Source organism: Pleurotus ostreatus (genome assembly GCF_014466165.1).
Source record: "Pleurotus ostreatus strain PC9 chromosome Unknown scaffold_1, whole genome shotgun sequence".
In the NCBI taxonomy this organism is placed as follows: Eukaryota; Fungi; Basidiomycota; class Agaricomycetes; order Agaricales; family Pleurotaceae; genus Pleurotus; species Pleurotus ostreatus.
Genome location: NW_023503156.1, coordinates 1,993,492 through 2,018,704, shown reverse-complemented (window position 1 = coordinate 2,018,704; position 25,213 = coordinate 1,993,492). Strand labels below are relative to the sequence as shown.

Here is a 25,213-nt window from a genome sequence, read left to right as displayed (position 1 = left end):
TCACTCTTAAGTTTAAGCGCTGAAGTTCACTAAATGGTAACAACTTGTCCTGATCCTAGTCATCAATTTGAACCCGTATCGTGGTCCGCACGCGCCAACCTCGTCTCCATCTTTCCCTGTACTGTGTGTAAGTTTTACGTGAAGGGAACCCATGTTGATCAAGCGTGAAGAGCACGGTTGAAGTTTGCGTAACTATCAGACATGGTTGAACCTAGTACTACCGTGGGGAGGTACCATAGTGCTCGAATGGCTGTGCGTATTATGTGCACAGACGGTCCTTCCGGGCTCATCCTTACACCTATGCCACTATCTACCAATGCCACCGCAATCTTGCAAGATTCCATCGCGGCATCATGGATCATGCAACATGCACATCATCCCTGCCAGGCGCCTAGCGAAATGAAGTACAGATACCATCAGCTGAGGGTATCCGAAGAAAGGATTTTTTAAAGCGGATGCTTGTGAGCCTACTAGTTGCCTACATCCTGACGCGAAGTTCATCTCATCGAGCTTGACTTAGCCTTCATCCTTACCTACAGCCTACTACCGTTTATAAGACACGAGCGGATCTGTTGAGGTCAAGCATAACCTACCAGGGTCGTTGATGATAAGTAATTTGGACGCATTGAGATCAGTAGCAAGTCCACTATGGACGTGTAGAACATCAAACTCGTCATCGCCCAGTACGAGGGGTTTCCGGCTGTGTTTTGACGTTTCTGAGGCTTGACTCTATACTGGATCATCCTCGGACGAGGTTCTAGATCAGTGGTCTTCCAAGGGCGCTGGCTCTGGTTTAGGGAATCCCGTCCTCCTCAAGTTCACCCCCAAACCCAAGAGATCCCAGGCCGTTGGCTCTTCCATGGGAGGGCACTCTAGTATGTTTTCTTACCAGTGCTAATTAAGGTTAACCATGTTCGTTGAAGGGCTACCATCCAATGAACTCCCCAGCTGTACGTTGAATCGGATGTGATATATCTCCGAGTTGGTAATCATCATATCTATTCATTGGCAAATGACAGCAATCCGCTCACGACACAGGTAAGACTACCCGGTGTGATTTCAGGATTGATTTCACTATCAAACGGACGCCGAGCAACACATTTGCGGCCTCCAAACAGGGATCATCTAGACAGTGCTGGGGTCTTTGATTGCGGACGGAAAGTGGTTGACGCTTACGGGGAAGCCTGACGGGCGAAAGTCCTGCCCATCAGCTTGTACAAGCATGCTGCGTAAGGCAATACATATATAGATCATATATAGATCATGTACTTGTTTGAGAACAGAGTTCCGGTTGACTAACACCTAAATGACCCTCTTCAAGGCGCTTGAGCTCAGTGGCAGCGTGCAATTTGGACCTTTGGGAACTGTCAATCACTAACGACTGCGGCGTCGTATATAGATCGCTTGTTTCAGAGCAAGCGCCTGCAGCGGAGACTCAGCAGATGCTTCATCCCGTTGGCATTGTTCGTTGGAATCGAACGGGGAAGAGCTAAGATAGCTTCTTGCATCGTCGAGATCAAGAATCGACTACCTCCCCGTACTAGCCTTGACTCGGAGTGTCCAGGAAGGCCGCGGCGCGTCAATCCTGGATGTAACTGACGTAAGCGTCGGTGATATCTCAATCAGAATTCGGCTAGTCCGAGCCAGTGCGTCAATTTCCCTTCCACTTCTATTCATCTATTCACCAGTAGTGACCAACTCCCTTTGTTAATGGATCACGAGGCACGGACAATTGGAGAAGACATAGTTCAGTGCTTCCATTGTGCGGCATTGATAAACGCCTCATCGATGTCTGAGAAGTCGTCCAGATGATACATTTAGGAACGAAGAAGCTAGGTGAAGAGCCTCTCCGATTCTTAGCATTATTCTAATATGATTTACTAGTTAATTTTCTAGCCATAAAATCGAGCCATGCGCTATGACCATTCGCTTCCACCGACGAAAATGGCGGCTAAAGTTACATCGAGAGACGCCTTAATGTCAGAGTCAACGCGCATCACTTGCACGCTGCTTGTCCATCATGATAACGGCATCAACTAAGCTTATAAAAGTTTGGTCTCTGCCTAATCTAAGATGCTAACTTTGCATCTCTCCATCAGAAGTTCCGACATACAGCATTCGTCCTGCACTCTTCTCATTTGCACTCCCTGGTCATGTACAGTGAGTTGACGTCCAGCCCATGAGATAGTAGCTTACAGCCACCCTGAATTATAGTCTACTATCGCATATACGACGCAAATGGTCCCATTGTCCTAAAGTACCCTCTAAGTCTATCCAATCTCAGCTTCCCCGATAACAAATACGTCGGTCGCATCGATTCGAGCAAGGTAGTGCCCCCCTTCAATGTGAAGAACCTGAATTTGGCTATAGCACTTCGGGAGGGGTATCAAAGCATATTTGAAGCTGGAGGGGCTGAGCTGTATACTACATCATCTCAAACGGCGCTGCCAAATAAGCAAGGGCTGCCAGAAGACGCTGGTTTACACCTAACGAATCCTGTTAAACTCAAATTCCTGATGAAGTTCGAGAAGCCCCAAGTCCAACGACGCATCAGACCCCTCTGTGCGTTTATTGCATCTTCTCGTATTCTGAGCAACCTCTCATCTCAATAACTAGCTGGGGCTGCGCTGCGGCCTATATCATCTCAAATTGCGACGGGACCTAAGCAAGGGCTGCCGGAAGGCGCTGGTTCACAATTAACCCATACGCCTAAGCCCAAACTCCCAATAAAGCTCAAGAAAGCTCAAGTCGAGCCACGCGTGGGATCTCGTTGTGCGTCGATTTCATTCCAGTATTCTCAACGAGCGACCTCTGATTTCAATGACCAGTTGCTGGCAAATGGTCCTACACTGATACAGGGACATCTACACACTTTATCCACAAGAATACTTCTTCGTTCACCCTCCGAATGACATCCGAGGGTACAATCGTTGCCTCCAGCTATGAACGATTCACAACCACCTACACAGGATTCGTCTACCAGAGTCCCTTCAACAAGCCTAGGCCTCTTCCGCCCCCAGATGAATTTACATACAAGCTTAGCGACTTCAAAGTCCTGGACAACTCCTTCATCTCTTTCCTACGCACGGATCAAGCCGCGGGGTGTTCATGGAGGATGTCGGGGTCTTTGAGTGCAGACGGAAACTCGTTCACGCTCATCGCGAACCCGATTGGGAAGGCAAGGCGACTGCCATCGCGGGTCTTTCAGCGTCCAAAGATCTAACCTGTTGTGTGAGTCTAATACTATAGTATGTGTACTGGTGTTGCCATTGTACTCCTATTTACCCCTGCTCCTGAATGTACTTAAGATTTGTTGGTTTCTCTCACCCTTGTACGTTTCGCAAGTGCTTCGAATCTTCGAGCCCAGACGTCGAGTAAGCCTGCCTGTAGCAGATGCACGGTACAGCTTACTTCATTAACACGCGTATTGTCAGGCACCAGGCAAATACTGCGTACTGTAACTACCACTGGGGTACGATCGATATCCTACTGGTGATGTCCTTCGAGTCCAAATGATACATCGACGGTAAAGTAACGCATGTGCCGATCTTGGGAAACCGTGAACAACGCTGTCCCTACCATTCGTGCCAACCGGAACAGCACATATCTCAGTGCTGTGGTTGTGGTCGTATCTACCATGCGAATAACCGAGATCGCCGATAACTCACACCAAATGCATGCGATGCTGGAGCTTAAATCTATCTCTAGCTAAAAGTCGAACCTCCCTCTGACCAGTAAGCTAAGTATTAATCTATAAGCTAGAATTCCTTCAGAACGCCCCTTCTGCCTATAGCAGCGACTTAATGCACACGTGCAGTCATGATGCATCCCAGCCTCAGGGCCGCGAGACGGTAGAGATCGCTGGGGCGGCGCTAGTGGACTTCACATCCATCTACTATGTCTGCTCCAGATCCCCTGGACTGCGATAGTGCCCACTGATCCGAACACAATGGACCGATTGGTGTAGTAGCCGCTCATGGCGCCAACTTGTCGGGTCCTACTGTTTGAGATAGAGGCACTGGACGCTGGAATGGGAGAGAGAGCCAGAAGCTCTGGACCGGGTGTCGACTTGACTTGCAAGCACGATACATCGTACGTTGGGTGATTCATATTGATAGATGAGCAACTTGTGGGGATTTGCAAGGCGTATTCATGATATTGGAAGTCGAGCATTGATGTAGCATAATGACCACCCCAGAAAGCGAGTCTAAGTGGAAGCAGAAGGACAGTCTTCTCCCATTAGTAGTGGCTCCACTCCTGATATTCAGAGATCTGATCCTCTGGAATTTGAATCTACACAAGATGCTGAGTATTGATACACGGCAATACTGCAGGGCCGCACACATGGAAACTTCGATGCGATGGCGATGGGTACTGGCACATGGATGATGCACTGTGCCGCGGTCCAAGTTGTCTACTCGAATATGTCTTTATCAGGGTTTGTGGTACATAGAGCCTCGGCGTAGTCGGATCCAGCGAACGTCAACAGATTGCAGCTTGAAATTTGCAGGACTTGTAAGGGTCGACGGGGGGTATAATTATGACCAGATACACGCTCTGCCGTGGGCAGCGCTATGCTTTAGGGACGGGGAACGGAATTCAGCGAGGGAGGGGTGGACGGGAGGAAGGGGAAAGACAGGGGGAGAAGGAGTGTGTTAGGAGCCGGGAGATTGGCTGGTGGTCGAGATGATTGTCATCGAACGAGCGGGGCACCTTTAACGCCGCCTAATCGTCTGCGCGGGAGAACGCTGTACCACGCCATTCCCAGTACGCCCTTCGCGCGCAACAGCATCTTGTAAGATAAACTTATGTCACAGTGGTTCGGTGAACTACTCACCTACGCGTGTTCGGCGTAATCGGCCATGATGATCACTAGAAGCTGAGTGAGGAACCATGATAGCTTGTAGTATGAGTATGAGTATGGTTATATATACTTCCACCCCAGGCTCGGCATTATGTATGTCCCTTGTGAAGTTTGCAGGACCACATGTTCAGCCCCATCTGAGGGGCCGACGGTATCGTGCGTCCTGTTCCTGTTGAAACTAACTTGCCGGTCCAAGGCTAGGCGTCGGGCGGCTAGATGTCCTGCAAGGCAACACTCAATACAATTCAATAAGTCGAGCTGATCCCGGGGCGGCCGTCGATTCGTTAGGATGCCGAGATCTCAGCCCTCGGGATGTTTAAAGGCTACGGGTCGATGGGAAGTCTGGGTCTGGGTCTGCCAGGGTCTCCATCGTGGGTGGGAGTCTTCGGAGGAGAGTACTCCCAGAGGCAGCAACCGCTGTGGCGTAACGCGCAGCCTGGGTACGTAGATTTGCAGGTACGTGCGGTTCTGGGAGGGTTAACGTACGCACCGCGTGCACAGTGCGTGGTGGTGGTGATGATGAGGGGATGAGAGGGGGAGTACTTCTACCGAAGCGAGAACAATGATGGGTGTTATGAACTCGGAATATTCGATTCGTCGTCGAGTGTGAGGTCACTGGTGTCGAAGCGTTTTATGCCCGGGGGGAACGTGGTCTGCGGCAGGCATGCTGACGTTCGTATATTCATATACTGGATGGGCTGCGACTGGGTGGCTCCGAGATGCCAACGAGGTACTTACGGTATGTGCATTGCGCCAAGTTCCCTGGGACGTCCCTGCGTACATCGACTGATCAGTAATACGTAGTAGGCGTGAAACATTAAACGATCGCTCACTGGCACTGTGCGAAGAGCAGCGGGATACTGTAACTCGATTAGGGTTTATGCTAGTGGCTGATCATGAACGCTGAACTTCGACCGCGTTACATTCACGTACCTCAATCACAATTACGCCGGAGATTCTCCTCCCTGCCCGTGTTCACTCGGACACGACCGCGACCGGGATTAAGCTACTGTGACTATCCTCGAAGGAATGACTGGTGAAGAGTTCCAACGCGAATGTCGAAGACATCTGAGGTGTTCTGCGGTATTCGGGTGGCACGCTATCTTCATAATCAGATCAGTAGTGGGTAAATGAATAAGCCATCCATCCGTGAGGGTACCCGCCATTATCTAGCGCTGCTCGAACCTACACGATTATCAGATAACCAAGGCTGCCAAGTACTGCATCGCCGTTGAGCAAACATCGAGGGGTGTAATACCGTGTTACCACATACCACATAGTACCACACTGCACCACCATTCGAATTTCGAAATTCCGAGCGTGTCGACTGCATCAGACATCAGAAACACGAATCTTTCACACACACGAGGCTGTGATTAATATTGAATTTTGACAGCGGGAGACCGTGCTCTGAGCACCAGCCTGAGCTGCGGCTTGCGTCACCTTGTCATCGCAGATACAGATATCGATCGCCGACGCGCTGTCAGGCCTTCAGCTTCAGGCCCCCAACTCTATGTGCTGATTGACCTGCAAGACGTGTCACATGAATGAGCCCTATAATCCATTCAATAGCAGTCAACGTCAATGTGTACCCGTAAGGGACATATCGCTAATAGACAAGGGGTAGTTCTGGGTAACTACCGCCGGCGTTCTGCGTCAAGTATATCGAGCACGACACGAGGCTTGAGGTCGTGGCTGCCATCCCCGAGTGTACAATATGATGATATGCGCGAAGCCTGAAGCTGAAGGATCGAAGGGGAATCGAAATTTCGATTTCGATGGCGTTCTACGATATTCGCGGCTGTATCAGCAATCAGCAATCAGTACTCAGCCATCAGGCTCAGGACTCAGTCATCAATGTAATCAATGCTTACCACAGGGCAGGAGAGTAGTAGCTGGGAATCATGATGCCACTGATCATGAGGCCTCAAATTTTGAGGAGACTTGATATACCGAATTTCTCATCGATTCGGCGATTCCATTGAGTGGTGTGCGGGTACGTGCTGATCTAGGTGGGTGATCTAGGTTATCGTGGTGAATTGATCGTGACGACGACGGGGCCTGCCTCGCGGAGTAGAGTCGGCTGTGCACTATGCACTATGCACTACTTACGTCCTTCGGGAGCGCGAAACCGCGAAAATGTGGGACGCGCCTTGTACATACGCGCCTGACGAATGCTGAGTGCTGAGCACTGAGTATCGAGTATGGGATCTGAGAGTAACCACGAGCACACGCGCACACGCACAGTGCACGCTCAACGCTCCCTCGAATTCCAGAGTATATACGTGCCTCGGACGCGCGCGCGGCGGATAGCAATCAATGCATTCATGTAATGTACCGCGAATCTGGTGCAAATCGCAAATCGCAAGTCCATTCAGGGGTGCAGGGGCGAATAGGAGCACACCCCGTACGCGGACGCGGGCACCTTGTCACGGTATCGATGCAGCACGCGGGCGGAGGCGGAGGCGGGGGAGTCGATCTGGTATATCTGGTGTCGGTTCCTCGGGCTCTGGCTTGCGCGAGGGATGCAGGGGATGCAAGGGATGCAAGGGATGCGGGGAGACGGGAAAGATCAAATAAATAATGTACGATTAGCATTATGTCCCCGTCGCCGGACATAGATCTCTCCCTCGACTCGGAGCCACGCTCTGCTTATCAGATACGTTGATGTACGGATGTACGTCCTTGCTCCATCGACCCACAGAACATTCAATTCAAGGCGGTTGAGAGCATGGCAAGCGCGTATCGGGTGCTGAATATCGAATATCGAATATCGAATATCGAATAGCGAATATCGATAGACTGGAGACTGAATGCTATTGAAGGCGGAACGTCGAACATTTGAATAGAGGCGTATACTGATATCATACATCGTACATCATGCATCATGCATCGTGTATCGTGCATCGTGCTTGATTAATTGATTACACCGCGAATATCGCAGAACATCACCGAAGGCGACGCGCTGCCTCCTGGCCTCCTTTCTACTAGTACCTGCTGGCCTGGGCGGTGGCTGGCACGCGACATCCACACCCAAAACTCGACATCGCAATTTCAAAACAAAACAAAACTCCACCCAGACGGTCTTCTTTCTATTGTCCTTCTGTTCTATTGACTATTGACTATTGCTATTGCTATGGGAGTGGCGCGTCCGCCGTCGAGGGCAGACGCGTTCCACGTTGAATTGAATTGGCTGAACGCGTGTCAGGGGACTCAGGGCGCGAGCGTAAATGGAACGGTATAGGCGTTATTATTCAAGACACGGCAGGCAGGTGTAGTTACCCACCTCGCTGCGCGATGCGCTACCCCAAGTCGAGCGCGTTTACGACGTCTGCGTCTTTGTTGAGTGAATACCGACGAGTTGGGGGCTAGAGTCGCTGTTGAGGCGATCGTTGAGTATTGAGTATTGACCCCTCATAGTGACTGTCATCGCGTCCTTAACCCCGAGCCCTCAGTCGCAGCATGAGTCACAGTCGCAGTCGACGAGATCACCATCTCGGTGGTACTGGCTATATACTGGTAGGTCCTGGTGGAGGTGATCAATGGCAGACCATGCTCCAGCAGTACTACGCTCCGAGTCGCTGACATCTATCTCTCGGTAATCGACATAAACACAGTCAGTAAACGCAGTCACCAGCACGCGCGGCATTGGCGTAAGCACTGCGCTCAAAGCTCGCGCGGTCGATGTTTTGGTGCCTCAACACCCCGCGTTTCATGCTCGCTGATGCTAGTACATTGTATACCTCGACGGTGATTAATTGATTGGCTACATCGTCTCGTTGACTCGATGGCTGTTATGGGAATAAATTACTCAGGAATCAAGAATCAAATACGATTCGAGTACTCAGCACTCAGTACTCGTTATTCGAATACGACGCGATATCGATATCGATATTCGCCGTGCAGGCATCTGCGAAAACCATACACAGGTTGTTGCGACGACTCATGGTGATGGCTCTTTGCGAGTGAATAATGAGTTATCAGAATTATATGATTATATGATATATGATTATGATTATGATTATAATTACCGCCGGCGTTCTCAGGTGCCCTCCATCCCCATTCCCGTCCAACTATGTCTGATCAGGCATTGAATGCCCTGACGCAACTCGAGTGAGAAGTAGAGCCTGTGAATGGTTGGTGGAGTGGTGTCGGTGAGATAACTGTGTAACTCGTACCAGAGCTCACATAAATATAAACATAAATATGCATAATGTGAGTGAACAGAGGACAGCAGGATATATCATTTGTTCGGCCCATCCACTAGTTCCGAGTTCCGTGTATTCGTTCATCGTCCGTCCGTTCGTCGCCCAGACACCGGGATGCCGGGCCACTCACCCACTATTCAAATATTCACCCACCACTCCAGAATCTCGCATCTCGCATCTCGCATCTAGCCTCTCCTCCAGGTAGATGGTGGATGGTGGATGTTCCGGTCGGCAGCGTGTTAAACTCGGAGAGTCGGACGTGGCGCTGATAGTTAGTGTTCTTCCGACTCTCCGACTGTGTCCAGTTGACGCGGATGATTCGAGGGAGATTGCGGAGGTGGGTGGTAGGTGACAACTAGATATCTGTGAAGGCGAGGGATGTTAGCGTTTGACGACTGAGACCACCCGGCACGCTCTGGATTGCACACGCCTCTTACCGTGCTCACAAAGCGTCGGATGAAATACGGAACCCGAAGGGGATTACGTATCGTCTCGTGGTTTGTCGGGGTTGGATGAGTGGCTTTTGGCTTCTCGACTGGGTGATCGATGACGTAGGGTGGGAAGGCCCTGAGTTTGGTTGTGTTTGGTAGTTGGTGAGGGTGTGAGTGTTGCCGGATTAGCGAGTGTAGCGTTGAACACCTTGAAGCAACAATGTTAGGTGGGTGGTCGAGTGCAAGGAGGGCGATGACTGATGGGAAGTATGTGGGGTGCAGTGGTAGGACTTACGGGCGGAATCGCGACGGGGAAATCGACGGTGTCGAAGCTGGTGGGGGAAGCGGGGATCCCGATCATCGACGCGGACGTCCTGGCGCGCAAAGTCGTTGAGCCGGGGACGCGCACGCTGAAGCGCATCGTCGCGGAATTCGGGGCGGACATACTGCTCGCGGACGGGCAGCTGGACCGGAAGAAGCTGGGGGCGATTGTGTTTGGGGACGAGGGGAAGCGGCGTGCGCTGAATGGGATCGTGCACCCGGCTGTGCGGTGGGAGATGTTTGTGGGGGTGGTGAAGTGCTGGATACGAGGGCACCGGGTGTGTGTGCTGGATGTGCCGCTGCTGATTGAGGGGGGGCTGTGGAAGTGGGTGGGCAAGGTCGCTGTGGTGTACTGGTGGGCGATGCATCTCGCTATACGTGCGACGGCAGCTAACACGTCGGTAGCCCGCGGGAGGTGCAGCTGCAGCGGCTGATGAGGCGGGACTCGAGCACGGAGGCGGAAGCACTGGCGCGGCTGAACTCGCAGCTGTCAATCGAGGAAAAGGTTGGGTACGCAGACTACGTGGTGGACAACAGCGGGGAAATGGGTGCGTTGGAGGGGCAGGTATCTCGATTTGTGAGTGAGATTGAGGGAGGAGGGTGGGTATGGGTACCCCCGATCTGCTCATGGCTGCGAAGATCCCACCCTCGATCAGCGACGCGGGGCTAGACCGATGACGTAGCAGCAGAGCAGAGCTGGGAGAGTCGTATATATTCTCGTTTGTCGCTGATGTGTAGAGGACACGCACGATGTATCACCAGTACTACTACCAGCCATACTACCCCGCGTCCCCAGTGAGTGCACAGTGTTTGTTTGCACGTGTTTGCACCAAGTCATCTTTGTTCCCAGCCGTCGCACCACATCGAGCACGCCAGCGACTACTACGCCATGCCGGCTGAACACAGTCTGTCCCTCGCCAGGCAGCCCAGCCAGGTGCACCTCAGCAAGGCCACCCGCCAGGTTGTCCCCGCCTTCCTCCAGAAACTATTCGAGTCCGTCCCTTTCATCCCCTTGCCGCCCCTGCTCATCTCCGCTTAGGATGGTTAACGATCCCTCCAATGCAGATCTCATCCGCTGGTCAGATGCCGGCGACTCTTTCTTCGGTGTGCAGCCCGCTCATCGTCACCTCTGCTCCCACTAACCACCTCCCCCGACACAGTCCTCGACCACGAGCGCTTCGCACGCCAGGTCCTCGGCCGCTGGTTCAAGCACCAGAACTTCTCCTCCTTCGTCCGCCAGCTCAACATGTACGGCTTCCACAAGATCCCCCACCTCCAGCAGGGCGTCCTCCGCTCAGACCAAGAGGCCGAGTTCTGGAACTTTGAACACCCAAACTTCCACCGCGGCCAGCCAGATCTCCTCTGCCTCATCCAGCGCAAGAAGCAGGCCCCCCAGTCCTCCGATCTCCCCTCAGACCCCGATCCCGCCGCCTCCGCCTCCGCGAACCCCTCCTCTTCCTCCCACACCCAATCACCAGCCGATCCATCGGCCTCGTCCGCACCCGCCACCGCGGCCCTGGGCAACGGCCAGGTCCTCGACATCCACTCCATCATCAACGGCATCGCCGCCATAAAGCGCCACCAGACCACCATCTCCGCAGAGCTCAACCAGCTCAAGCGCTCAAACCAGCTCCTCTGGCAAGAGTCCCTCGCCGCCCGCCAGCGCCACCAGAAGCACCAGGACACCATCAATCGCATTCTCAAATTCCTCGCCGGCGTGTTTGGCAACGGGGGCGGCCATGCCAAGGACGGCGTCGTCGCGGGCGGCGCAGAGGGCGCCATGGGCATGGGGCTCAATGGCAGCATGGGCATGGGCATGAGTGGGGCCATGGGCATGGCCGGCGCAGGAGGGGATGCTGGCAGGAACGAAGGATACCAGAGGAAGCAGGTGCAGAGGCTGATGATCGAGGAGGGCCCGAACTCGGGGAAGAGGAAGATGCCCGTCGTGCAGGTCGAGGAGGAGGACGATGACGACGAGGATGCCTCGTATCTCAGGGATATGAGTCCCGTCTCCCTGCGTGAGTCTCCCTTCCTACTCTCTCTCATTATCTTATCTCTCTCTTATCATCATAGGATCATACAACGAACCGATGTCCCCCACCATCTCCGAGGCGCCCTACATCAACCTCAACACCCCCTCGCTCACCCCGCCCAGGGACACCTCGACCACACCGCAGATCATGCAGCCGAAGCCCTCGCCCTCGCGCGGCCTCCCGACCGCCAACTCCCTCGCCGCCGCGCTCTCGCCTGCGCTCTCTCTCTCCTCATCCACTGCCTCGAACAACACGAACAACGGCAACACCACCAATTCGACGAACGGCAATGGCACTTCGAATACCAACAACAACAACAATGCGAACAACGCCAATTCGAATACGAATAGCAGTGGTGCGCTGACGACGCTCTCGCCCTCGCCCCCGCTCCCCGTCCTCAATGGCGTCAACGGCGACCAGGACACGATGATCCAGGCGCTCCAGCAGATGCTGACCTCGCCGGGACAGATTCAGCGGCTGTTCGCCGCGCTGAGTGCGCATAACAATAATAATGCTAGTGGGAGCGGGGTGGGCGGGGTAGGTGGGGTGGGGTTGCCGACGCTGCCGCAGCAGGTGCAGCAAGTGCAGCAGCAACATTCGCAAGGGCAGGGGCAGAGTGTACAAGGGCAACAAGGGCAAGGGCAGCAAGGCCAAGGAGGGTACGGGGCGGCGTACGGGGGGTACGCCGACCACTACACGCCCTCCGGCCAGCTATCGCTCCTCACGCCCTCTCCACCACCTTTGCTCTCCCCGCTCTCCCACCCACTCTCCTCCATGAATGCAAACATCAACATGGGCATCTCCCCCCTCGACATGCAGTCCCGGGCTACGCGCGAGGAGGAAAGGGAGCAGCAGCAGAGGCTGGAGAAGACGTGGAAGGTGACGCAGGATATCGACAAGGACGTCAATGCGCTGCATAGCAGCATTGAGAGCCTGATAGGCGCGTTTGGGCTGGATCCGGGGTTGATGGGCGCGAATTCGGCGAACAGCGCGGCTGGTGGGATGGGCTCGAGTAATGGTGTGAGCGGGAACGGGAACGGGATGGGTGATATGAATGGTGTGGGAGGACAAGGCGTGGGACAGGGCGTAGGAGGGATGGGTGTAGGCGGTGTAGGAGTAGGAGGAGTAGGAGGGATGGAGGATCTTTCGGTCCCCGAGTTCGACTTTGATGCGTTCTTGAACGAGTATGGGAATTCAGGTATGACGGGTATGAATGGGATGAATGGGATGGGTGGAATGGGAGGCGGGTTGGGAGGTGTGGGGGGTATTGGGGGAGTGGGGGATGGGGATGTCGATATGGAGCTCGGGAACGGTATGAACGGTGTCCACGGCATCAACGGTGGGGGCGTGAATGGGGTGAACGGAGGATTTTTGGACGAAGATGGTACGGTGATGAGCGGGAGTGTGGGTGGGACTGGGAGCGTGGCGGGGTCGCCTGTTATCTCGTTCGCCAACGCCAACGCCTCGAATATCAACGGGAGCATCAACGGCAGTGGGGGTGTTGGTGGCGACGGGAACGGCGCGTCGACGAAGAAGGCGAAGATGAACGGGCACGGGCACGGGCACGGGCATGCGCACGCGAGCAGTATCTCGAGCGTGTCGAGTCTGAGTGGTATGCAGGGCATCGAGGCGTCGCCCTCTGCGTCGCCTTCGTCGCCTGCGCTCCCCGCGAAGAGCGCGCCCGCGCCGGCGCCGGTGTCGCCGAAAGCGACGAAGGGGCGGAAGAGGAAGAGCGATGCGGCGGAGATTGAGGATATGCAGAGGGGGATGGGCGGGAGCGCGCTGGGGGCGCTTGGGGCGCTTGGGGGGCTGGCGGGAGCTGGGGCGGGGGCGGGGGCGGGGGCGACTGGGGCTGCTGCTGCGGGAGGGCTTGGGAATGGCGTGAGTGGCGGGGTAGGGACTGCGAGTGCGAACGGAAATGCGGGCGGGGGTGTGGGAGCGGCGGGAGGAGGGACGGGGAAGAGGAAGAGGTGAATGCCTTCTTGTGGAGGGGTAGAGGAGAGGAGGGATGGAGAGGGGAGGGGGGTATCTATGGTTTCGCGCGTCGCTGGTCGATGGAGAAAATCCGCAAACACTAGACATGACACGGACGCTCGACGCTCAACCATGACGCACGCACGCACGAAAGAACGATTTTCAGTTCCCAGTCTCCTCAAGAGGGGGAACGACGAAGAAACAGAAACAGAAACAGCAGCAGCAGCAATTATTCATATTTCATCGTTTTCCGCTCATCTATCCATTTCACTCATCATCGTCGGTTTCACTTTCACTCACCCATGCATATCATATCATATCATCGATGTATCGAACAGGCACTACCCACTATCCACTATCCACTGTATAGTCACTCGTAGTCACCATTTCTCTACTCATTCTACCATCCCGTTTATTTCCCCGTCGGCTCTGCTCGCCTTACCATCTCACTCCCCACTCTCCCACTCTCCCACTCTCTCACTTTACCGCTCACCTCACCCTCACCTCTCACCCCTCACCCCTCATCTCACCCCTCACCCCTCATCTCATCCCATCCCACCTCCCGTTGCCATCCGCACTACATGCCACCTCTCACCGCTCGCTCGTATTTTGGGTTTTTTGGTCTTGGGTCTTGGGGGTCCATCCACGCGAGGGGATCCGGACGCTGCACTGTTGCACTGTTGCACTAGTTGGTAGTGTATAGGTATAGTAGGTATAGGTACAGGTATTGGTATAGGTATAGATAATGTCACCGAAAAGTAGTACGTAGGAAGGAGCAGAAGAAAAGTAGCAGGTATAACGTAGTGTGTAGTTGTACGTTAGGCTTGATCGTAGTTTCTGACATTGGAAATTTGTATGCTTATTTTATTTGGCTTTTGGGGTATTGATTTTTGGATGGAGATTTTTGGTTTGGAGCTCTGGAAGGTGGAAGGAACGAGGAGCGACGTAGGGAGATAGGAGTTCTCCTGAGATGCCCCTGGTACCCTCTTATCCCCTGAATTGCTCCTGTGTACCTCCTGCGTTCCCAAGAGCGTCTGAGAGCTTCGGTAAAGCGGTAGTGGTGTATTCTGTATGAATTCGGAGATGTGTATTCTGTGGTAGATAATACAATCGTTCGACTTTCGATTTGCAATTCACAAGGGGACGCCGACGGTGCGGTTAGTAGATAATGCGGAGGGAGGTGTACAATGGAAAAAAGAAGTACGAGTACATCACTTGATCATCACGGCCATATACCAATGGATGCATGGCAGTAGTACTGCTGAGAGATCGTCCCCTGTGGGCCTGGCCATTCAGTTCGCCCAGTACGTCGTCTCTCCAGTGCCGTCGGAGACAGAATCCCCATATACGGACGCCCATCGCTATCTTTGCGCGTCGTGGCGATTGCGATTGCGATTGCAGCCAGTTAGTCAGTCAGTGCCACTGCGACCAGCGCGCGGTGGACAGGTTATTTCCGGCCGCCTGTCCTTCCAAGGCTGCAATCCTGCATCCTGCACGCCTGCACTCCTGCGAGACTTCTGCATCACGATTCGCCGCATGTGGGGTGGGTGGGTATATGGGTATATGAGTATATGAGTATAGTTATAGTGTGTGTGTGTGCAGTGGCATTGGGCGACTTCCTGGGGAAGAGAGCGTGTGTTACGCCGGGAGTTCTAGCGCCGTTTTCGTGGCCCAGCATGTATTCGGCCATGGCATCATGGATCATGAGGCCACGACATATCCCAATGTATCCTTTGGGGAGTGCGAGTACGCACTCACCCAGAGCCCCAGCAGACCCGGAGTCATGGCTGTACCGAATTCCTGCCTTCCGTGCTTCCCTTCGAACCGAAATAATGCACTGTATATCTGCCGCACCCGCGGAGGGGGACCTGTGGGCGAAGGCGCACCGCGTCTTGCCGGCCTGCTGCGACCCGATGCACCTTCCTGGACTCATGCGCACTACAGAGTCCTGAATGCCTGCGAGTGAGCGACCGCACTACGTATATCGTATACGCGTGTATATTTAAACCGACACTCGATGCATCGGGGCAGGTCCCTAGCTTTGAGCTTGAGCTTGAGGACTAGACGCGCCTCTGGCTTCTCGGAAGTATCCTGCTCTTCAGCCTTCCTCTTCTCGCAGGTCGCAGGTCGCTCAACGGCCCATCCCTGAGGCTACCCTGAACCCCTGATCTCGCTGATGCTGGGACGGGTTCTCAAGCTTTTAGGACTTACGGCTGGCCGCAGCAACGGGTAGGGGTATAATTGCACTCGCTGTGTGTACGGCGATCACGGTGGATAATATTCTGATGTTGATTCTGGGTGAGTGGATGCGTTTACTTGGGGTTTGTAGCTGGAAATTGGAAATTGGAATAGCGTCTATGAGCATGGCTCCGTGGATTTACTGGCCTGTCAGTTGGTAACCTACAGACGTGAGCTCGGGGACGGGCATGGTAATGAATCGCGATATTAGACAAATACATTATCGCAGATACATAGCCTGAGATGTGGCGCCGACCACGCTGTATCAGTGCTGTAACGGAAGCGTAAAGTGGAAGCCATTAGCATCATTACAGAGAAGCCGAACACCATCGAATGGCTCTGATTATGCCGTTGCAACAGCCCACCCATTAAAATCATCTTGGGCTTCCTAATACGCGCACTCACGCTGCACTCGTGCTAGCACTGGCAACGGCCAGACGTCTAGACGTCGAAAGGTGCAGGGATTCCCCCGCATGTAGATGGTGGCAACGTTTCTATGTGCTTAGGTGCCGAAATGAAGTAATTCCGCTGGGCTAACGCGTTGGGCACCTGGGCACCTGGGATTCTGCGTGGTGCGGTCAGGGACACACAATACATCATCTCATTTGTGCCAGCCAATCAGATAGACGGCACAAAGTTCTGAGGCCTGAGAAGGCTGAGAGTGCTGAGAGGCTGAGAGGCTGACCACGCACACGCAGCACATCGGTGGCATCAGACAGCATCTCGTACACTATACAGCAACATCAGCATCAGCAGCTCATATACACATCCATATTGGTACTACACGCTACTCATAGAACTCCTTCTTCTTCGGAGTCACAGACTCACAGTTTGCACCCCAACAATTTGAGATAGTGATTCCGGAGAGAAGGTGAAGGCAAAGGGGAAGGGGAAGGGGAAGGGAGAAGGGAGGTTGCCTGCAGGGAAAGAAGGACGCTGGAGGAAGCCTGGGTGTGAAGGAAAAGATGATGCATTGATGAAGTCGTGCAGCTGTGCAGATGCAGCGTCGATTCGATGCTTGTCATATCATGATGGTGGCCTAAATGACACTGAGAACCCGAAGAAGGCTTGTTGTATTTAGAGGTCCCGAGTCTGCCCTTTTCCCCGTGTTCTATGCAGAAGGAACGTAGATCGGATATCGTCAATCATCAATCATCGGACGATATCGTCATAATTGTAATCGTACCAATCAAGAGGCTTTACCGGGCTTCAGGTCGCCAAAGGGTTGTCGCCCTCGAAACGAGTTTCAGCAGAGATATTCCGAGTCACGGCCCACGGGGAGGGTTTCCTTTACTTTCCGGGCGGAGGCGCGACTGCTGCTGAGGTCATGACTGGCATTTCACGGTCTTTATGGTTCATCCACGGTAAAATACCACCCCTTTTCATTCCATGTAATGAAAGCTCGGAGCCTAAGAAATGACTAGTAGTCTGGATTTTTTGATTGGATCCTACACACCTATGATATAGTCGTTGGTTACTCGCTGCTAACCTATACTACTCAGGAATTCAAGTTACCGTCGGCATTTTCTGAATAGGCCCAATGGGAACATTTAGAGTAGCCTGCTCGATCTGTCCTCGGCCACGCATACTCCTATATTTACCCCTGCCCCTGAACGGACTTGGTGTTTACGCAGTCCCGTACTGTACCTATAGGTCCAGACTTCTAGTTAGCCTGCGGCGCCCTGCGGCAGATGCACACTACCAGCTTCCCCACGCGTGTTGTCAGGAACTAGATGAAGTCTGCGAGAAGAAGACGCACGGTAAATCCCACTGGGGACGATTCCACGATCAATGTCATACCGGTGATGTCCTGATATCCTGCAGGTGCAGGCGTCAGGCCTCCCAGCCCCATTTTACTGGTTCAGTGATAGCTATCGGCCGCAAAGCAGTAGCCAAGCTACACCAACGTCTTCCCTGACGCTCGAAGCTTCGAAATTTTCGGTGGTAATACCACTATCATTGTTCGCATACTCCATGCGCTGTGCATCCACACGGTAACGTCAAGGCGTGAAGACAAAGTTACACGTTACGCCACATATTCTGACATTCGAAGCTGTTCTAGTCAACTGCAGCACATCGCCGCGGTGGTGGTGCCTACTATACATACTTATCTTGCGCCCGAGCTCGCTGAGATTTCGCGTCATCCTGGATTGTGTATGAGGAAAGAGCTTGAGTTTATCGCACGTCCAGTTATGTATCTATACAGCGTACGTGCCTGCTCGTCACCATCACTAGCACCATGGAGTCGGTTAATGCCCACACAAGGCTCATATGTTATGTTAGGAGCAGGGACTCACTTCTTATTATTTTCAGAGCATCCACAATGCCGCCACAGCAGTGGTTTAATGTATCTCAGCCTCAGGGATGCGAGGCTGCCAAACGGCGGTCTACCAGCGCTCCGGCAATTCATTCTCACCTGTTGTGCTTCCTTTACTGCAGGTACATCTTCCACCGTGTTATGTACTTCCACTGCTTTACTGAAATAGCGCCACCAATCCGACCAAGGTGGACCATCCCAGCAGGGCTCGCCGCTCATGCGCCAACTTGTTGGGTCCAATGGACATGAAGTCTCGAGGTAAAGAGTCTCGAGGTAAAGGGTCATATTCAATAGAGCAAAGCGGTGACTGTAAGTATACTTAGACCACAGGAGTATTGGTTTTGCTCGATTCGAGTTGTATAGTGGCACCGTCACTAGTTGGTACAGCTCTACTTCTCCACGGGGATGTTCGAGCTAATATTGACAGTCCTTGTAATTGATGCCATATCCACCCCAGAATTTAGATAGGAACGAGTCTCAGCCGAGATGGTCTTCGTCTTCTTCCATTAATGATTCTGAGATTCTGATTCTCGTGTTATTTAAATCTGCCAGCATGTACGACCGACATACCACGGCGACACTGCAGGGCGACCTGACTCCTGAGCAGCATGCACGGAATTGAGAGGAGGAAAGTACGCCATGCCGCGGCGCATTGCACCAGGGTTTCTTGTAGATTAGGCCTCGGAAAGTCGGATTCAGCGAATTTGAACGATGATGTTGTAGGGAAGTTGACGGGTTAGATCAACCCGACGGCATCAAGCGAGCGCCAGGTGCTTCTATGTTTTTGAGGGGCAGATCATACCCAGAGCGACAAATTCGAGAGAGCCTGAGACGGAGGGGAGAATTGGGGGAGAATGAGGTTCGGTGAGAGACAGGGGTAAGAGCCTGTGAACCGAGACTCGAGATGTGACCAGGCAAATAGGTTTCGTTAACACCGCCTATCAACACACTGACCACCATCTCAGCCGGGAGAACACTAGGAGAACACTAGGAGACACCTCTTGGCGCCCAACAGCATAAGCCTATAAGTAGACCATCACGGTAAACTTCCAGATGGCGTGGAATTGCAAATAGGAATTGCAGACACAGCCAACCCTACCGACGGTTTGTGATGATCACTGGAACGTTGGGGAACACGAACAGTAATAAGCATTATAATTGTTTATACAGGAACTCTGCGACGACGATCCCAGTCAAGGACTAGAATTTGAGCGCTTTAGTGAGTACTCCGAGTCCCATACTCACTCGAGCATATGTATGTGACTGACTGTTCCCGGCCTCGGCATTACATCTCGTAAGTCCCGATCTCTTGGACCATCAGGAATACTCGATGCCGAAGCACCTGGCTCCCCCCAGTGCGTCTGCTTCATGACGGCCTTAAAATGGTCGTGATGCCTCTCATGGCCCACATGGGTGCGGATGGCGACATATGGATTGGTGGGAGAAAGTGGTCTGGGAAGTCACGCTTATGTGGAGGCCACTAAAGCTCGACTCGTTGGATAGTCCCATCGTTGGGCTTTGTCTTTGAGGCAAGTGGACAAGCACTGATTGGGCCTTGAAGTGTTGAGAGGCTGACCTGTCTGTAAGTGCTTTCACAAACCTCGGTAGCGAGGCGAGACTTAGATTGAATAATTTAATAAAGGACACAGCGCAAACGATGTACAACTTGTATCAGCCATTTACACACGGACCGTCCCTCTATCGACGAAGAAATCCCAATGCCGTTCGCGCTATTGTCCTAGCCTTGTCGTGGACATTCTTGCTGTTATTTGTTTGGGTGATCTTCGCGCCTGAATCACCTTGGAGCTCTGCACTGCGCCGGAAAACAAACTCTAATCTAAAGGAACTCCACCACGCCCGGAAGAACACCAACATTGCTCGTTGTAAATCTCTCAACAATCTCCCTCCAACCGCTGACGCGCCAGTCCCTGGAATCAAACCACCGCCGCGATCGCGATCGGATAGGTATGAGCCTTCGAAAGATGAACAACTCAACAAGAGGAAGAAATACATCAAGCTGAAGAATGGGAAGGTTTGGACGGGGAGGCTTAATGGAACGGAGGTCATCCAAGGGGACGTGGTATTCGGTGAAGGCGTCATCAAATCAATCACTGCATACACGAAGCCTACTCCCGTTCACTCAGGATATACAACGCATGTGGAGGGGGATGATATCAAGGGGGGTGGGGAGTGGGTTGTGGTTCGTCTGGAGGATGTTAGAGAAGACCAAGAAGATGGTGAGTCGGTGGAAACGGAGGTGATAGACGTCAAAGGCGCCTGGATCACCCCTGGACTGGTGGATTTGCACTCGCACATTGGGGTTTCGAGCCTGCCTCAATTGAGCGGTATGTCTCTTCCCTCTGAAAGCCCCTTTCCATCCCCTATATTTGACTTCTGTTGTGCAGGGGCCTCAGACGGAAATTCACATAATGGGCCTATTTTACCGTTCCTCCGGAGCATTGACGGGCTCAATACACACGATGAATCGTATGTCCTGGTCATGGCAGGTGGTGTGACAACTGCACAAGTGTTGCCTGGCAGCGCCAATAACATCGGTACGTGTAGTCTCTTTTTAGCTTTGGACGGTAGTAATTGATAGATAACAGGAGGTCAATCCTTCGTTATCAAGCTTCGCCCGACGAATGAACGCTCAGTCATATCAAAGGTCGTTGAACCTCCTTATACGCTTCTGAATGGATCGAGATACGGAGACGGCGATTGGGATTTCCAGGCGAGGCCAAGATGGAGACATATGAAGTCAGTTTCACTTCCTCGACATTCCATAAGATCGACGGCCTTTGTCCCCATTAGCCATGATTCACTGATGACCCTCTTTCCAGACACGCGTGCGGAGAGAACCCCGATCGTAGATACGGATTCACTCGTATGGATGCAGCGTGGGCGTATAGAAACGCCTATAATGAGGCCAAGAAGATCAAGGATCAGCAAGATGAATTTTGCAGTCAGTTACTCAATGGTGATTTGCGCAGGGCGGAAGAAGAGTTTCCTGAAAGCCCATTGGAGACGGAGGCGCTTGTGGATGTCCTAAGGGGAAGGGTCAAGCTATCCATACACTGCTATGAGGTATTGTTCCTTTTTCGAAGCAAACACCGAAAACTGACCCAGTATTCTCTATTCACAGGCGGTGGACTTGGACATGATTGTTCGGGTGCGCGCCTGTCGTTAACAGGATGTCAAATGTGGATGGCTAACGCCGGACTTCAAGCTGTCGAACGAGTTCAAGTTTCCTATCGCATCTCTGCATCACACTGGTGAAACATACCTTGTGCCTGAACTCCTACGGCGGACATGGGTGCTCTATTATTACCTACCACCCTATTGTGACATCGTGCTAACGTTCTTCGTAAGGGAGGTGCACCTGCCACAGCCTTGTTCGCTGCAAATGCAAGGTGCAATACCAATCTAACGTCTTTGATTCGTTGTTGTAATACCAACTCTTTCGTATGACAATAGGAAGAAGCGGGAAGCGTATAGGAACTCAGAATTCGCGCCTAAGGTGCTAGCAGCCCACGATATACCTGTCGTCATGAAGGTACGCTCTACTCCTCTCCCGTTCCTTTAACTTTCAAGCTCATCACTCTTTCGCTCTCCCGTTCAGTCGGATCACCCAGTGTTGAACAGCCGCTATCTCCTCTATGAAGCACAACAAGCACATTTCTACGGGTTGAACTTCACAAAGGCGCTTGAATCCGTCACTACAACCCCAGCGAAGGCTGCAGGTCTGGGGCATAGGCTCGGTTATATATCTGAAGGTTCGAGCGCTTTTAGTCCTCGATGTTCCTTGTCTGATCAACATGTGATGCAGGATATGATGCAGGTATACCGTACTTTTCCTTTGGGATTCTGTCAACTCTTACCAAGATCTACGGTAGACATCGTCGTCTGGGATTCTCATCCATTGACTCTAGGAGCGACGCCACAGCGTGTATACATCGATGGGATCCTCCAAATTAACGATTCTCGTCCTACCATCAAACCAGAAGAGCTCCAGGTCCCTCCCAAAACACCTGACTTTGAAAAGGAAGCGAGGGAGGCAGTAGAGAGCGAGGGATTGCCGCCTTTGGAAGCCTCCATCATTATCAGGGGAAAGGTCGTTGTGTTGAAGAATCTTTCAACTGGGTATATCCGAGACGGTGATAGGGTGAAGAGATGGTTCCCACCCCCGGAGAATGCGCAAAAAGGCGAACAAACGAAGGTGTGGGATGTGGTCGTACGTGACGGGAGTGTACTTTGTCATGGTGTGTCTGGGTCGTGTACTGTCTCCCTACGAGGAGACGGATTCAATCCGGAAGACTTCGAGGAGATAGACCTCGAAGGCGGGGTAATTCTTCCTGGCCTAACGACGTTTGGTTCCTCCATCGGATTGACAGAAATTGCGCAAGAGCCAACAACGAATGACGGCAATGCCGTTGATCCATTTTCGGCGACCCCGCCTTTGTTGGGCGGTCCACTGGAAACAATCGTGCACGCCGAAGATGGTCTGCAATTTGGAGGGAGGAACACTCTGTAAGTTGGACCGATCTCCTGCATCGCTTTCTAACACTTATGCTCTGGAAGGTTGGCGTATCGAGGCGGGGTCACCCAAGCAATTGTTGCCCCTGTTGGATCTAGATTCGTGTTCGGGTTCGCGACAGCGTTCTCAACGGCTGCTAGAAATGCCCTTGAGCAAGGGGCAGTTATTCAAAATACGACTGCTCTACATATGAGCATCACACACCAGACTGACATCAGTGTAAGCACTCAGATCGCGGCCCTAAGGCGGTCTCTCCTGGAATCCGCCGGCGAACGACAATCAGCGGTATGTTGCCCCCGCTCAATATCGAGAAAAGCACAAGATGACACCCCGATTAGGATTCCCTTGTCGTTATCCATGTGGATAGCGCTGACATCATGGCCACCTTGATCAAACTGAAGCGTGAATACCATGAGACCACTGGGCAAAATGTACGATTCACCTTCGCTGGTGGTACAGAAGCCCACCTCCTAGCCGACGACATCGCCAAAGAGAATATCAGCGTCATACTCACCCCATCTAGGCCCTTTCCGGTTGATTGGGATAAGAGAAGAATGTAAGCTCGCTGCACACAATAATGTCCTACATCTTGCAGTAAGCTGACCTGCCGCGACGCTATAGACTACCTGGCCCACCTCTCACTTCTGACACGCAGATCTCATATCTCTTGAGACAGGGTATCAACGTGGGTCTCGGGACTGTCGATGACTTCGATGCGCGCAACGCAAGATTTGATGCTGAATGGGTATGTCAATCTCTGATAACTTATCGGATGATCGTGATAAGGCTGATTGATATACATCGCTGATTGATATACATCTTGGTTGGCTATTATTCAGGCTCGAGTCTCTTCAGGAGGATATATCGACACTGCGAAAGCTATTGAGTTGGTGGCGGTTAATCTGGAGAGGGCGTTGGGTGTTAAAGAGCCCAACTCTGACATGATTGCACTTAAAGGAGGGTCAATTGGCTTTGAAGGGAAATTGTTCTCGGTTACGTCCAAACGCCGCGGAGTCGTAGAGATATTGTTATAAGTGGGCCGAGTTGATCTATGTACAAAGTGGACACTAGTGAGAGTACATATGTGAATGATGAAACGATACATGTCCTCGTGCGTATGGGGATACAACTCGCGCGAGCGAGTAAAGTGTTCAGAGGGTATATCGAGCGGCGGTCATGCAAAACAAAGGAAACCCTCCGCTATTACTATTGAACTCGTATTTACCACGGAGAACGAAGCCAAGGCGCTGATAAAACCTAACCTGCTATGCTTTGAGACACAATTGCGACGACAAGAGTTGTCAATAGAACGCAAATAGAGCCCACGTACGTTCTGTTCCTTCTGGGTATCAAGATATATCAGTTTTCGCTCCTTAAAGATTCTCTGCTGACCATCACGAACAAGGGCAGATCCAATGCCCTTGCCTTGATGACCTGGCGCAATCGCCAGTAATTCAAGTTGCCAAGCGTTGTTGAACCAATTTCGCCCAAACATTCTTTGGCATGACTTGGGGTGTTCCACCAAAAACTGGTGTCTCCATCAATATACCATGGGCAGGAGAACGATGCAGAGACGTACGTGGTCATTCCACCAAGTCTGGATTGAAGGGGGACACTTCGTTATAAATGGCTGAAACGCAATCCTATCTTGATCCTCGCTAACCAGCAGAACATATCAGTCTCCGGGTGTACTTGGGCACTGAGGTCACCTTGCAAACATAGTGATCCCAGGTGGGAACCACAACGCGACTGCATGACGTCAGGCAAACACTGTCTCGTGAGCGACATAGAAGGAGGACTGACCACCAACGACGCTCCCGTCTTGAGCGTCCTCCGCCACGACGATTTTACCAGCCATGGTGGCAGCAATCATCTGAGCGCGGTGATAAGAAACGTTCAATGTCGGGTCGCTGCCAACAGCTGCCAACAAGAATCCATCTGGAGGTTGGTGAGCGGAGGCATCATACCCCCATAGGCCTAGGAAAATGCCCATGAAAGTACTGACCACCTTCGAAAGCAGCCGCAGCCAAGACCGACAACTCGGTGAGCTTCGCTTCTGGATATCGTCGCAGTGAGAGCTCAACCTTGAGGGCATGGAAGACAAATATGAGGAGAGTACCTGAAAGATTGGATATTTCGCGAATATTGAACGCCATGATGGGAAAATGCTGGTGAAGGATTGGTAGTAATGAGAGTTAGGCTGATGGAGCAGGAGCCCCGAGCCTTATATATGGAGCATAATAGACAGGGCGACCGGGCACACTCTATTCGGCATACAGAATTGTGGACCGCT

The 25,213-nt window shown here is 52.5% G+C and overlaps 5 protein-coding genes across 5 annotated transcripts; 4 read left to right on the top strand and 1 right to left on the bottom strand.

Moving 5' to 3' along the window:
- Positions 1-2,153: 2,153 nt before the first annotated feature.
- On the top strand, positions 2,154-3,223 carry PC9H_000684 (uncharacterized protein; the record flags this gene model as incomplete). The annotated part of the gene is made up of 4 exons (XM_036770339.1): positions 2,154-2,160; positions 2,215-2,562; positions 2,617-2,772; positions 2,829-3,223. The coding sequence occupies 4 exons, from the start codon at positions 2,154-2,156 to the stop codon at positions 3,221-3,223; spliced, it is 906 nt and encodes a 301-aa protein (XP_036636184.1).
- Positions 3,224-9,763: 6,540 nt separating this feature from the next.
- On the top strand, positions 9,764-10,494 carry PC9H_000683 (uncharacterized protein; the record flags this gene model as incomplete). Its single annotated transcript, XM_036770338.1, has 2 exons — positions 9,764-10,179; positions 10,230-10,494. The coding sequence occupies 2 exons, from the start codon at positions 9,764-9,766 to the stop codon at positions 10,492-10,494; spliced, it is 681 nt and encodes a 226-aa protein (XP_036636183.1).
- Positions 10,495-10,574: 80 nt separating this feature from the next.
- Positions 10,575-13,831, top strand: HSF1_1 (stress-responsive transcription factor hsf1; the record flags this gene model as incomplete). Its single annotated transcript, XM_036770337.1, has 5 exons — positions 10,575-10,619; positions 10,675-10,817; positions 10,864-10,928; positions 10,985-11,842; positions 11,898-13,831. 5 exons carry the CDS (start codon positions 10,575-10,577, stop codon positions 13,829-13,831), a joined length of 3,045 nt encoding a protein of 1,014 aa, XP_036636182.1.
- Positions 13,832-20,043: 6,212 nt separating this feature from the next.
- PC9H_000681 (uncharacterized protein) lies at positions 20,044-23,954 on the top strand (the record flags this gene model as incomplete). The annotated part of the gene is made up of 14 exons (XM_036770336.1): positions 20,044-20,731; positions 20,792-20,941; positions 20,993-21,143; positions 21,227-21,470; positions 21,529-21,555; positions 21,613-21,699; positions 21,756-21,796; positions 21,861-21,939; positions 22,006-22,183; positions 22,280-22,913; positions 22,965-23,205; positions 23,259-23,476; positions 23,542-23,665; positions 23,760-23,954. The coding sequence occupies 14 exons, from the start codon at positions 20,044-20,046 to the stop codon at positions 23,952-23,954; spliced, it is 3,057 nt and encodes a 1,018-aa protein (XP_036636181.1).
- Positions 23,955-24,071: 117 nt separating this feature from the next.
- On the bottom strand, positions 24,072-25,076 carry PC9H_000680 (uncharacterized protein; the record flags this gene model as incomplete). Its single annotated transcript, XM_036770335.1, has 7 exons — positions 24,072-24,182; positions 24,251-24,262; positions 24,323-24,448; positions 24,500-24,578; positions 24,639-24,669; positions 24,724-24,858; positions 24,926-25,076. The coding sequence occupies 7 exons, from the start codon at positions 25,074-25,076 to the stop codon at positions 24,072-24,074; spliced, it is 645 nt and encodes a 214-aa protein (XP_036636180.1).
- Between the last annotated feature and the right edge of the window lie 137 nt (positions 25,077-25,213).